This window comes from Coregonus lavaretus (assembly GCF_964263955.1).
Source record: "Coregonus lavaretus genome assembly, chromosome: 12".
NCBI classification, from domain to species: domain Eukaryota; kingdom Metazoa; phylum Chordata; class Actinopteri; order Salmoniformes; family Salmonidae; genus Coregonus; species Coregonus lavaretus.
Genome location: NC_139999.1, coordinates 23362980 through 23377930, shown reverse-complemented (window position 1 = coordinate 23377930; position 14951 = coordinate 23362980). Strand labels below are relative to the sequence as shown.

General features: G+C 44.9%; 1 protein-coding gene across 1 annotated transcript in view; it reads right to left on the bottom strand.

Annotated features, from left to right (window-relative positions):
- cadpsa (Ca2+-dependent activator protein for secretion a) overlaps positions 1 to 14951 on the bottom strand; it is a gene marked incomplete at both ends in the record, with an annotated part of 176643 nt that overhangs the window by 109501 nt on the left and 52191 nt on the right. Inside the window, 3 exons of the mRNA XM_084173711.1 lie at positions 7985 to 8106; positions 8763 to 8996; positions 9440 to 9520. Coding sequence (XP_084029837.1) covers positions 7985 to 8106; positions 8763 to 8996; positions 9440 to 9520 — 437 coding nt within the window. The remainder of the gene's footprint in view (positions 1 to 7984; positions 8107 to 8762; positions 8997 to 9439; positions 9521 to 14951) is intronic.

Sequence of the window (14951 nt, the reverse complement as noted above, 5' to 3'; positions counted from 1 at the left end):
TTTTTTAGGACAATGTGAACGCAAAGCTCCCCAGGTTCGCTTGTCATTATTCCCGCACCACACACTAGACTACTGCAACACCGTTTCCCCTGCCATAAACCTTCATATTGGTGCCACAAAAGAGAGAAGATGTGCAGGTTCGCAGTTTGTTTTTGTATATTGATTAGCGATTGTCACAGACGCACAGAAATTCCAAAATGTGTGGAGTTTTTAGTTCAAATTATTTGTTTGCAATATGTGATCTATAGGCTAAGATAGCTTAATTAGCTGTTTATTGATTGTGGGGTTTGAGTAGTGTGAGAAGACAACATATTTGGTGAGAATAACAACATAGGGTACAAAATCTATTCTAGCTCTTAAAGGGACAGTAGCCTACCTTGGGTGTCCAATCTTCAATTACACATTATTTATTCTGCAGTTATTCTACTGCCATTTATTCTGTTACCAATCACATTTACATATTAATAGTATCTTCTGATTACAATTATTATGTCTCATATTTTAACTAAATGCAATCTATTAGCTTCCAAAATGTAAGTAGGTACATCTAGCTCTCCGATAACGCATTCTGATTGAATGGCTTGTCCTGCACTTTGTAAAAACCCAGAGTGCATGTTGGAAAAAGATCTTGGTTCCTTTCTAAACATAGCAATGTGAATGCAAAGAGGACTCGGTCCACAAAATAGTTGACGTGAACTAGCAAAAGAGTTGAGTCAAAGGCAAGGGCAGTGTGAATACAAAGAGAACTGAGTTCTTTTTTCTTTTTTTTTTACCCCAGAGTTCACTTTAAAGAGGACTGAGATTGCTTCTTTTAAACAGGACTATATGTGAAAACACCTTTAGTTAAATTCTAGAAGCATGTGAGCCAAGTGGGCAGAGAGTGACATACAGTAAGCATGGAATAGAGAGAGGCCTTGGATGCTTGTGGCCACTCCTGTGTAGAGTTAATATAGCCAGGACTGTCTTCACGCTCACTAAAGTTCTCTCTGAGTGCGGTGGGGAGCATTGATACGGCAGAATGAAGACTAGTCTGTCCATCTCTCTCTTTCACCCTCTCCATTTCCCTGGGGTTTGTGTTCTGTTTGCCTTGTCAGAGCAGAGTGCACTGGCGATGTAGTGTTGACTCGGCGATATTGACACAAATTTAGAGGGAAAAGAAAATCTATTATAATATCAAATCAAATCAAATTGTATTTGTCACATACACGTGTTTAGCAGATCTTATAGCGAGTGTAGCGAAATGCTTGTGCTTCTAGCTCCGACAGTGCAGTAATATCTAACAATTTCACAACATATACCCAATACACACAAAACTAGTAAGGAATTGGATTTAAGAATATATACATATATGGGAAAGCAATGACAGAGTGGCATGGACTAAGATACAGTAGAATATTATAGAATAGAATGCAGTATATACATATGAGATGAGTAGTGCAAGATATATAAACATTATTAAAGTGACTAGTGTTCCATTTCTTAAAGTGGCCAGTGATTTCAATAGGCAGCAGCAGCCTCTAATGTGCTTGTGATGGCTATTTAACAGTCTGATGGCCTTGAGATAGAAGCTGTTTTTCATTCTCTCGGTCCCAGCTTTGATGCACCTGTACTGACCTCGCCTTCTGGATGATAGCGTGGTGAACAGGCAGTGGCTCGGGTGGTTGATGTCCTTGATTATCTTTTTGGCCTTCCTGTGACATCGGGTGTTGTATGTGTCTTGGAGGGCGGGTAGTTTGCCCCCGGTAATGCGTTAGGCAGACCGCACCACCCTCTGGAGAGCCCTGCGGTTGTGGGCGGTGCAGTTGCCGTACCAGGCGGTGATACAGCCCGACAGGATGCTCTCAATTGTGAGGGTTTTAGGTGCTAAGCCGAATTTCTTTAGCCTGCTGAGGTTGAAGAGGCTCTGTTGCGCCTTCTTCACCACACTGTCTGCGTGGGTGGACCATTTCAATTTGTCGGTGATATGTACGCCAAGGAACTTGAAGCTTTCCACCTTCTCCACTGCGGTCCCGTCGATGTGGATAGGGGGGGTGCACCCTCTGCTGTTTCCTGAAGTCCACGATCATCTCCTTTGTTTTGTTGATGTTGAGTGAGAGGTTATTTAACTGGCACCACACTCCCAGAGCCCTCACCTCCTCCCTGTAGGCGGTCTCGTCATTGTTGGTAATCAAGCCTACTACTGTTGTGTCATCTGCAAACTTGATGATTGAGTTAGAGGCGTGCTTGGCCACGCAGTCATGGGTGAACAGGGAGTACAGAAGGGGGCTGAGCACGCACCCTTATTGCATGGATTAATGCAAACATAAATGTAATATTCTCCAGATGGTTTAAATTGTGTAGTATTTATGAATGTCTGACTGTAATGTCTGGCTGTAAATATGAATGTCTGACAATGTCTGACTATAAATAAGTGTTTTCAGCAAACTACTGTAGCTGCCCATCCCTGATAATTCTGTTTTCACATTCCACCTGTAGATGGCAGTGTAACAGCTTGCATCAGTACATTTACATTTACATTTTAGTCATTTAGCAGACGCTCTTATCCAGAGCGACTTACAGTTAGTGAGTGCATACATTTTTCATACTGGCCCCCCGTGGGAATCGAACCCACAACCCTGGCGTTGCAAACGCCATGCTCTACCAACTGAGCTACATCCCTGCCGGCCATTCCCTCCCCTACCCTGGACGACGCTGGGCCAATTGTGCGCCGCCCCATGGGTCTCCCGGTCACGGCCGGCTACGACAGAGCCTGGATTCGAACCAGGATCTCTAGTGGCACAGCTAGCACTGCCATACAGTGCCTTAGACCACTGCGCCACTCGCAGTAAAGTCTGGATTAGATTCAAGGTTATAAAATGTAATTACAGAATGTATGAGTTGCTTCAGAGAACATTACAGATATAAATTGATTTTTCAGGATCACAGCATGTATTCCTCATTATAACGTGGTTGAGATGAGCAGAGGTCTGAGAATGGGTCTATTTCTCCGGAGCGGCTAAGATGTGCGTAGGTCAAGCATGGCAGGTATTTCTCATCATGCAGAATACCGGAGATGTGAAGATGTCTAGGGATTTAATGTATTTCTCAGCCTGGCTCATGGCTCAGATGTGAGGCCTGATGTTGGTTTGAGTCGTGTTTGAGACCCAGTGGCCACGAGCACAGCCCAGGGACATTCCTATGGGACTTAGAATTGATTTAACTCTCAGCTCAGCTCAGCCACACGTGTGGAGCAGCACAAGATAGTACAGCACAATGCTGGAGCCACACACACAATAATGTTCCTTCTGCCTGACTGCAGCTCGCATCCAGCCAGCCAGGTTGTATCCTATGAGCACGCACATGTGTGTTTTGTGTGTGCGTGAGTGTGACTGTGAGTGTGAGAGAGAGAGTTAGCGGATGATTACACTAAAAGCCCTCGGATCACAGGTGTGAGTAAATCCATCCTTTCACACACCTCCCCATCCCCATCACGGTGCAACCTGACCTGGTAACGCACTCTCCCAGACACAAGCAACTATGTTACTGTACAAAACACCTACCACTGCAGTCTGCAAACAGGGAGGGAGTGACCACAGGAAGAGGAAATGGGGGGAGTGAGGTAGAGAAGTAAAGATGAGATAGATGGGGAGATGGAGAGGGGGGAGAGAAAGGGGGAGAGAGAATAAAGAAAGTGATCAGCTGGTCCACACCACAGAATAGATAACTGCAATACCAACAGATAACATTCATACACTACATGACCAAGTGTAATTCATGAGCATTAATATGGAGTTGGTCCCCCCTTTGCTACTATAACAGCCTCCACTCTTATGGGAAGGCTTTCCACTAGATGTTGGAACATTGCTGCGGGGACTTGCTTCCATTCAGCCACAAGAGCATTAGTGAGGTTGGGCACTGATGTTGGGAGATTAGGCCCGCAGTCAGAATTACAATTTATCCCAAAAGTGTTCGATGGAGATCAGGTCAGGGCTCTGTGCAGGCCAGTCAAGTTCTTCCACACCAATCTCGACAAACCATTTCTGTATGGACCTCGTTTTGTGCACAGGGACATTGTCATGCTGAAACAGGAAAGGGCCTTCCCCAAACTGTTGCCACAAAGTTGGAAGCACAGAATTGTCTAGAATGTCATTGTATGCTGTAGCGTTAAGATTTCCCTTCACTGGAACTAAGGGGCATAGCCCGAACCATGAAAAACAGCCCCAGACCATTATTCCTCCTCCATCAAACTTTACAGTTGGCACTATGCATTGGGAAGGTAGCGTTCTCCAGTCATCTGCCAAACCCAGATTCGTCTGTCGAACTGCCAGATGGTAAAGAGTGATTCATCACTTCAGAGAACGTGTTTACACTGCTCCAGAGTCCAATGGCAAAGAGCTTTACACTACTCCAGCCGACGCTTGGCATTGCCGATGGTGATTTTAGGCTTGTGTGTGGCTGCTCGGCCATGGAAACCCATTTCATGAAGCTCCCGACAAACAGTTTTTGTGCTGACGTTGCTTCCAGAAGCAGTTTGGAACTCGGTAGTGAGTGTTGCAACCGAGGACAGACGATTTTTACGCGCTACGCGCTTCAGCACTCGCGGTCCCGTTCTGTGAGCTTGTGTGGCCTACCACTTCGCGGCTGAGCCGTTGTTGCTCCTAGACGTTTCCACAATAACAGCACTTTCCATGTTTCACAATAACAGCACTTACAGTTGACAGGGGCAGCTCTAGCAGGACAGAAATTTGACGAATTGACTTGTTGGAAAGGTGGCATCCTATGATGGTGCCACATTGAAAGTTACTGAGCTCTTCAGTAAGGCCATTCCACTACCAATGTTTGTCTATGGAAATTGCATGGCTGTGTGCTCGATTTTATACACCTGTCAGCAACGGGTTTGGCTGAAATAGCCGAATCCACATATTTGAAGGGCTGTCCACATACTTTTGGCAATGTAGTGTATTTCCTATTCCAAGTTCAACAGGAGACTTGCCATCTGTGCATCATGGAAGATAAGGAATGAATCCCTTTATAGATGTGCACATCAGGGTTCAGTCACCCATCACTGTCTGACCGAGATACTGTATCTAGCAAAAATAGCCCCTACTCTGTTGGACTAAAGTTTCCACTGATCCACTCATAGCACAGCTCCCACCTGAGCCTTCCACTGTGAGGAAACAGGGCCTAAAATAGCCCCTTCTCTATCTCCCTCACACACACAAATACGCACTTATCTGATGCACACATAGACACACAGTTTGACGTCACAGACGGGCACAGCTGCCTCCCTGGCCAAAGTCTAGACAATGTCTACTCTCTATCTCTGTGCACTCAGGGCATAGAGACTGATATAACTCTGACAATGTCAGACAACAAAGACCCATTGCACCAAATATTTCACACTAGGGTGTGTTACAGTAACTGTGTGAAGCTAAAACTATAATCAACCAGCAACATCTGTCATCTCATAAACAGAAGGCTCTCGCCAAGATTAACATTTCTGAATGAGTATTGATGGTACTATTCAAAAAACAAAGGGTACAGGGTTACTGTTACAAACTGTTTTAGCTACTATAGTTCTAGCAGCAAGTCTAGAACATACCATCCTGCTTTTCAAATCAGAGAAGGGGTGAGACAGGGGTGATGAGCCTTGCATTACAGTACGAGGAAAATCATTCCCCCTCCTTACAATGATGAATTCATCATCGAAATCAGGAAGAGGTATGGATTATGAATTACTCTTCTCTGTCGGTCTCCATCACCCCCCCAATATTTTTATTGTTATTGTTATTGTTATTTGTCACATGCTTTGTAAACAACAGGTGACATGCTTACTTACTAGTCCTTTTACAACAATGCAGAGTTAAAAATGAAATAGTGACACAAGGAATAAATCCACAGTGAATAATGAATAACAATAACAATAACGAGTAAAAATAACATGGCAATATACAGGGAGTACCAGCACCAGTACTAATTCTAAATTACAGTGCATTCGGAAAGTATTCAGACCCCTTGACTTTTTCCACATTGTTTTACGTTACAGCCTTATTCTAAAATTGATTAAATAAAACATCTTCCTCATCAACTACACACAATACCCCATAATGACAAAAACAGATTTTTAGAAATTTTAGCAAATGTATTAAAAATAAAAAACAGAAATACCTTATTTATATGAGTATTCAGACCCTTTGCTATGAGACTCGAAATTGAGCTCAGGTGCATCCTGTTTCCATTGATCATCCTTGATGTTTCTACAACTTGATTGGAGTCCACCTGTGGTAAATGCAATTGATTGGACATGATTTGGAAAGGCACACACCTGTCTATATAAGGTCCCACAGTTGACAGTGCATGTCAGAGCAAAAACCAAGCCATGAGGTCGAAGGAATTGTCCGTAGACCTCTGAGATAAGATTGTGTCGAGGCACAGATCTGGGGAAGGGTACCCAAAAAAGTCTGCAGCATTGAAGGTCCCCAAGAACACAGTGGCCTCTCCTCAGTAAAAGGTACATGACAGCCCACTTGGAGTTTGCCAAAAGGCACCTAAAGGACTCTCAGATCATGAGAAACAAGATTCTCTGGTCTGATGAAACCAAGAATGAACTCTTTGGCCTGATTGCCAAACATCACGTCTGGAGGAAACCTGGCAATATCCCTACGGTGAAGCATGGTGGTGGCAGCATCATGCTGTGGGGATGTTTTTCAGCGGCAGGGACTGGGAGACTAGTCAGGATCGAGGGAAAGATGAACGGAGCAAAGTACAGAGAGATCCTTGATGAAACTTGCTCCAGAGCACTTAGGACCTCAGACTGGGGCGAAGGTTCACCTTCTAACAGGACAATGACCCTAAGCACACAGCCAAGACAACGCAGGTGTGGCTTCGGTACAAGTCTCTGAATATCCTTGAGTGGCCCAGCCAGAGCCCGGACTTGAACCCGATCGAACATCTCTGGAGAGACCTGAAAATAGTTGTGCAGCAACGCTCCCCATCCAACCTGACATAACTTGAGAGGATATGCAGAGAAGAATGGGAGAAACTCCCCAAATACAGGTGTGCCAAGCTTGTAGCGTCATACCCAAGAGGACTCAAGGCTGTAATCGCTGCCAAAGGTGCTTCAAAAAAGTACTGAGTAAAGGGTCTGAATGCTTATTTAAATGTGATAACGGTTGTTATTTGTAAACCTGTTTTTGCTTTGTCATTATGGGGTATTGTGTGTATATTGATGACGGAAAAAAATGATTTCATCCATTTTAGAATAAGGCTGTAACCTAACAAAATGTGGAAAAAGTCAAGGGGTCTGAATACTTTTTGAATGCACTGTATATATCAAATATAACATACTGAACTTTTACCCAGTAACTAGGTATTTCTCTTAAAGGGGCAAACAGCAGTTTTAATCCAATGTTTGTAAACAAAGCAAATGTAAACAAACATGGTTAAAACTATAATTGTGATATCATGGATGGTTAGTCCTTGCATCCATCGCTCTGTCCATGAATTTGAAAGTGTTTACATTTCTCCAGACCCATCCCTCAGCTTTTTACCGAACCAGGCACGGGGAGACCTCTTTGTTATTGTTTCTACTGATGAATGCTGCTTTAAATAAGGCTGTTTTTATGTAATTTGTGTGCACAGCATACCTGTGTGTGTGTGTGTGTGTGTGTGTGTGTGGATGTGGATGTTTAACTATTCAAGAATAGTAAACAAACAAAAATTTGACCAACTGGGGACATTTCGTTAGTCAAGGTCAAATGCTATTTTTAGGCGGTTTAGGGTTAAGGTTAGAATTAGTGTTAGGGTTATAATTACATTAAGGGTTAGGAGCTAGGGTTAGTTTTAGGGTTAGGATTAGGAGATAGGGGTTAGGGAAAATAGGATTTTGAATGGGACTGAATTGTGTGTCCCAACAAGGTTAGCTGTACAAGACTGTGTGTGTGTGTGTGTGTGTGTGTGTGTGTGTGTGTGTGTGTGTGTGTGTGTGTGTGTGTGCCACACTCACGTTGGTTTGGAGGCCTCGGCCTGGTCAGTCTGGAGCTTATGCCCCCCTTCCACCTCCATGGTGCAGTAGACGACTCGATTGGGTGCCAGCGACTTTAACCCCTGAACCTCCACAATCACCACCTGACAGAGAGAATACTGCCAGTCAAACGTCTATACATGTTACATATTTCCAACACGCATCTGCTGCTAGAAACTAGTTTCAGACACAAAAAAAATGGCATTCATCAGTTTGGCTAGAGCACTGTTACAGACACTGATACTACTATAAAGAAACATCTGACTTGTTGTTTTTACAAACATGGGCCCTCCAGATCAGCTCAGCCTCTCTGATCTACAGCCATGTCCCCTGAGAGCAGCAGATTAGGGAGTGTAAAACATTACGACTGTATTGAATGGCTGCTGCTATAAACATGTCTGAGGTATACGAGAGGGGAGGGACCAAGTCCCATAGGACAATAATCATCAGAGCCTATCTATCTCCCTCTTTCCCTGTCTCTCTCTCGCTCTTTCTCTGTGTAATCCACCTCTGTCATTCAGTCTACATCTCTCTCTTACTTTCCCTCTCAGTGTCTCTGTCTGTCTCTAAAGTAAGAGTCACATTATCTTATCTTATCAAAAAGGGATGGCATTTTGGAGGCAGTGTTTGAATGTTATTTTCCATGTAGCCTGACAGATGAAATAGTTAGGGCTACTTCAATAGCACACTTCTGCATGTGACCACTGGAGGCAGTGTCTCTGGCAAGCTGTGTTTGAGCTGCAGTGTTAACCAACCATACCTCCAGAGTGAAGGAGAGCACCACATCAGACTTGGACAGTGTGTTCTCGTCCTCCTGGCCCATGTCTATGATGGAGCTGTTGTGTCCTCGTTTGAGCTTCTGCAGTTTGAACTCTCCTCCCTTGGACACCGGCATGCTCTCCAGGTTAGCCATAAGCAGGTTCACTGACGATCTCAGCTCCTCTATGAACATGGCCTCCATCTCTTTGGAAACAAACTTGGGAAACCTGCCGCCCTGTTGGACACAGAAACATACACACACAGGCATACACACAGGCACGCACGCACGTACACACACACATAAATCACACACATACACACAGGCACTCACGCACACATAAGTCACACACACACACAGATAAGTCACACACACAAGTCCATAGTGAAGTCTACAACCATACAGGGTATTATTAAACAGGATCTTATTTATGCGTACTCCTGCCCTGAGTCTACCTCTGCTCTTACATTATTGAGGCTGTTTTGCTGATGTAAAGATGTGCCTTATGCTCGAGGGCCTAGGGTTCAGAACACACACATACTGTAGTACCACTAGTACTTAGTGTATAGACCTTAGAGCTGCCATCTTCTACTGTATCTGCTACAGCTCTGGTGAGGTGATTTAAGAGGGGTGGGTTGGTGTCTAATTCTCTACTTTACTTTGAGGTGGTTGTGTCTTACCCTGGCGATCTGATCAGCCATCTGCAGTCGTCCGTCCAGCTCTCTCCTGATCTGAGCGGCCTGCTCGTCTGGGTTATCAAGCTGGAAACAAACACAACAACAAGAGACGTTATCATGACATAAACCTGACATTCAGCATTTATTATCACCTTAGAGGTGGCATAACGCAGGGCCTTACACACAACCTCCATTACAAGCCTTGATGATGACATAGTATTACCTTTAGTTCTTATATCCTAATAATCATCCGTGGAAATTATTTTCAAAGGATAATTGTCTGTAGTAATGTATGAATGTATCAAGGTGTAATGGCTGATATAGGATGTACGGATATAGGATATTCATTTGATCACCCTGTTGTTGCAGGAAATGTCCTGCACAGCAGGAAATGCAAACTTGTAGTACATTTTAGGTTTAAGAAAGGCTTCTAAAGTTTTTAATTTCCACTTACATATTTCAGACTTGATTTGCCCTAACAAAAAATCTATCAACCCCTACAAAAATGTCCATTAATTATAATCCACACAATAATTAACATTTCCTGTTGCTGCAGGATTATGTTCCTGCTGTGAGAAACTGGTAAAATTAAGATCCTACACATGTACACCCCACTTGTATGATGAGCTGTAGGCTAATCAATATAATTTCCATTTGAATCCCATCACTTCCCCTCCCCTGGAAAAGGTGATCGATATTCAACCACTGTCAAATGATTGTGTTCGTCGAGAATTAGACCTTGGAAGTCAATTCTCTGTTTAATGATGCTTGTTTACAGCCCTGGTTCAGATCTATTACTTTGTCACTTGACTATACTATAAATCAAAGTTGTCTTCATAAGATGTATGTGCAGTATAGATTATTTCTCTAGAATGCAGAGCAGAGGTGGGTCTGGTGAGAAAAATGGATAGTCATTGGTGGTTAGGGAGCCTGCAGTACAATAGCAGACACAAACACATCTGTCACAGCCACTCTTTCAGCCCCTGAGGATGGAGGAGCAAATTACTACAGAGATGGTTTCTAGCAGTATGTTTACTGGCAGGAACACACATACGGAGGTACACAGACATACAGTATACCACACACATATCCACATACACAGACCACACGTGCATGACCATAAACATACACCCACAGATAAGCAACAAGATCTCTAGGGTCTATGCTAATCGAATCCCTCAGTCTGTTCTGAGGCATCGTTAGGGCTCTTAAAGTAGGATAGGTAGGACACACACACACACACACACACAATGAACAGCACTACATCAGAGTCACTGTCTATGTGTCTCCTGACCAGACCAGCCTAGTCCTGCGGCCATGAAATAGTACAGTAAGAAAAAAGCACAGGCATGTAACTCTGGCAGAGAGTTTTATGCCCTGTGCCAAACAAGTCCAGTAGAGTCTCTCTGCCCACGCTACATACCCCCTCTCCACCCTCTGCCAGGGCACTGAGGCATTCTTCACAACAACAACAAGAGAGAGGGAAGGGAAACAAGGAAGAGGGAAGATGAAAAGATGGCTAGAAATGCTGGCAGAACACGCAGATTCACCTACTGAGAGTCTTTAGTGCATTAAATCAGAGCAGTAATGAGAGAGAGATATCCCTGTCATAATATAATCAGATCTGATGTAAGCAAGGCAAACCATAATTAGATTAATTAAATCTGCCTAATCTCCACTGGCCAGAGCTGTGCACCTGATTGCCACACCATATGCATCTGACTGTGTCTGTTTATCAATGTGTGTCTGAGAGAATTGTGTTATTATGATTGTGTCCAAATCAAATCAAATTGTATTTGTCACATGCGCCGAATACAACAGGTGTAGACCTTACAGTGAAATGCTTACTTACAAGACCTTAACCAACAATGCAGTTTTAAGAAAGAATAACAAAAAAATCACAAAAACATACATTGATAAAATAATAAGATATAAAAGTAACAAATAATTAAAGAGCAGCAGTAAAAATAACAATAGCGAGGCTATATACAGGGGGTAGCGGTACCGAGTCAATGTGCGGGGGCAGCGGTTAGTCAAGGTAATTGAGGTAATATGTACATGTAGGTAGAGTTATTAAAGTGACTATGCATAGAAAATAAATAGAGAGTAGCAGAAGCATAAAAGAGGGGGGGGGGGGGGGGGTGGGGGGGGGGGGGGGGCAATGCAAATAGTCTGGGTAGCCATTTGATTAGATGTTCAGGAGTCTTATGGCTTTGGGGTAGAAGCTGTTTAGAAGCCTATTGGACCTATACTTGGCGCTCCGGTACCGCTTTCTATGACTAGGGTGGCTGGAGTCTTTGACAATTTTTAGGGCCTTCCTCTGACACCGCCTGGTATAGAGGTCCTGGATGGCAGGAAGCTTGGCCCCAGTGACATACTGGGCCGTACGCACTACCCTCTGTAGTGCCTTGCGGTCAGAGGCCGAGCAGTTGCCATGCCAGGCAGTGATGCAACCAGTCAGGATGCTCTCGATGGTGCAGCTGTAGAACCTTTTGAGGATCTGAGGACACGTGCCAAATCTTTTCAGTCTCCTTAGGGGGAATAGGTTTTGTCGTGCCCTCTTCACGACTGTCTTGGTGTGCTTGGACCATGTTAGTTTGTTGGAGATGTGGACACCAAGGAACTTGAAGCTCTCAACCTGCTCCACTACAGCCCCGTCGATGAGGATGGGGGCGTGCTCGGTCCTCTTCTTTTTCCTGTAGTCCACAATCATCTCCTTTGTCTTGATCACGTTGAGGGAGAGGTTGTTGTCCTGGCACCACATGGCCAGGTCTCTGACCTCCTCCCTATAGGCTGTCTCGTCGTTGTCGGTGATCAGGCCTACCAATGTTCTGTCATCGGCAAACTTAATGATGGTGTTGGAGTCGTGCCTGGCCATGCAGTCATGAGTGAACAGGGAGTACAGGAGGGGACTGAGCACGCACCCCTGAGGGGCCCCCGTGTTGAGGATCAGCGTGGCGGATGTGTTGTTACCTACCCATATCACCTGGGGGCGGCCCGTCAGGAAGTCCAGGATCCAGTTGCAGAGGGAGGTGTTGAGTGATGAGCTTTGAGGGCACTATGGTGTTGAACGCTGAGCTGTAGTCAATGAATAGCATTCTCACATAGGTGTTCCTTTTGTCCAGGTGTGAAAGGGCAGTGTCGAGCGCAATAGAGATTGCATCATTTGTGGATCTGTTGGGGCGGTATGCAAATTGTAGTGGGTCTAGGGTTTCTGGGATAATGCTGTTGATGTGAGCCATGACCAGCCTTTCAAAGCACTTCATGACTACAGATGTGAGTGCTATGGGTTGGTAGTCATTTAGGCAGGTTACCTTAGTGTTCTTGGGCACAGGGACTATGGTGGTCTGCTTGAAACATGTTGGTATTACAGACTCAGACAGGGAGAGGTTGAAAATGTCAGTGAATACACTTGCCAGTTGGTCAGCACATGCTCAGAGTACATGTCCTGGTAATCCGTCTGGCCCTGCGGCCTTGTGAATTTTGACCTGTTTAAAGGTCTTACTCACATCGGCTACGGACAGCGTGATCACACAGTCGTCCGGAACAGCTGATGCTCTCATGCATGTTTCAGTGTTACTTGCCTCGAAGCGAGCATAGAAGTAATTTAGCCCGTCTTGTAGGCTTGTGTCACTGAGCAGCTCGCGGCTGTGCTTCCCTTTGTAGTCTGTAATAGTTTGCAAGCCCTGCCACATCCGACGAGCTTCGGAGATGGTGTAGTACGATTCGATCTTAGTCCTGTATTGACGCTTTGCCTGTTTGATGGTTCGTCGGAGGGCATAACGGGATTTCTTATAAGCTTCCGGGTTAGAGTCCCGCTCCTTGAAAGCGGCAGCTCTACCCTTTAGCTCAGTGCGGATGTTGCCTGTTATCCATGGCTTCTGGTTGGGGTATGTACGTACAGTCACTGTGGGGACGACGTCATCGATGCACTTATTGATGAAGCCAGTGACTGATGTGGTGTACTCCTCAATGCCATCGGAAGAATCCCGGAACATATTCCAGTCCATGCTAGCAAAACAGTCCTGTAGCTTTGCATCTGCTTCATCTGAGCACTTTTTTATTGACCGAGTCACTGGTGCTTCCTGTTTTAGTTTTTGCTTGTAAGCAGGAATCAGAAGGATAGAATTATGGTCAGATTTGCCAAATGGAGGGCGAGGGAGAGCTTTGTACGCGTCTCTGTGTGTGGAGTGAAGGTGGTCTAGATTTTGTCCCTCTGGTTTTACATTTAACATGCCGGTAGAAATGAGGTAAAGCAGATTTACGTTTCCCTGCATGTGTGTGTGTCTAGATTAAACAGACGCTGGAACCATGCAGCCTTTCCATGACTACTGTCAGCATGCACTCCCAGGCCCATCCGTGTCAACAGTCTCCCTGTCTAGAATATAACTCTTCAACATAACTTCTCCTTCCCTCCCTCTGTAGGCCTCCAGGGGACAGGGAACCCAGAGCATAGTTTAATGACTGTTTGGTCAACACACAGATGTCAGGATAAAGATGAGGAGATTTTCCTCCATGCATTGTGTGTGTGTGTGTGTGTGGGGGGGGGGGGGGTTGTTTGATATTGGTAAATTATAAGGTGATGATCTCGCTCTTCATTCACCCCCTCCTCTCTCTCTCCCTCTCTTCATTCATCCCTCTATTCATTTCTGTCTCGGATTCTCAGAAAATGTCATTTTCTCTCTCTCTCTCTCGCTCTGTCCACGCTACATACCCCCTCTCCACCCTCTGCCAGGGCACGCAGGCATTCTTCACAACAACAACAAGAGAGAGGGAAGGGAAACAAGGAAGAGGGTAGATGAAAAGAGGACTAGAAATGCTGGCAGAACACATTTCAGTCTTTACTGAAATGGTTTGTCGAGATCGGTGTGGAAGAACTTGACTGGCCTGCACAGGGCCCTGACCTCAACCCCATCGAACACCTTTGGGATTAATTGGAAGGCCGACTGCAAGCCAGACCTAATTGCCCAACATCAGTGCCCGATCTCACTAATGCTCTTGTGGCTGAATGGAAGCAAGTCCCTGCAGCAATGTTCCAACATCTAGTGGAAATCCTTTCCAGAAGAGGGGAGGCTGTTATAGCAGCAAAGGGTGGACCAACTCCATATTAATGCCCATGAATTTGCAATGAGATGTTCGACGAGCAGGTGTCCACATACCTTTGGTAATGTAGTGTATGAATGTTATCTGAGAGTTGACCACTTCCCCCAGCGAGTTACACAGTTTGCAAGAAAGGCATTTCCCTGTACTTGTGCATTAAAACTTCAAACTTAAACAGAGCCTACCTGTTGGGATTGCAGTTATCTATTCTGTGGTGTGGACCAGCTGATCACTTTCTTTCTTCTCTCTCCCCCTTTCTCTCCCCCCTCTCCATCTCCCCATCTATCTCATATTTACTTCTCTACCTCACTCCCCCCTCTTCCTCTTCCTGTGGTCACTCCCTTCCTGTTTGCAGACTGCAGTGGTAGATGTTTTGTACAGTAACGCATTAGCTTGTGTCTGAGAGAGTGCGTTA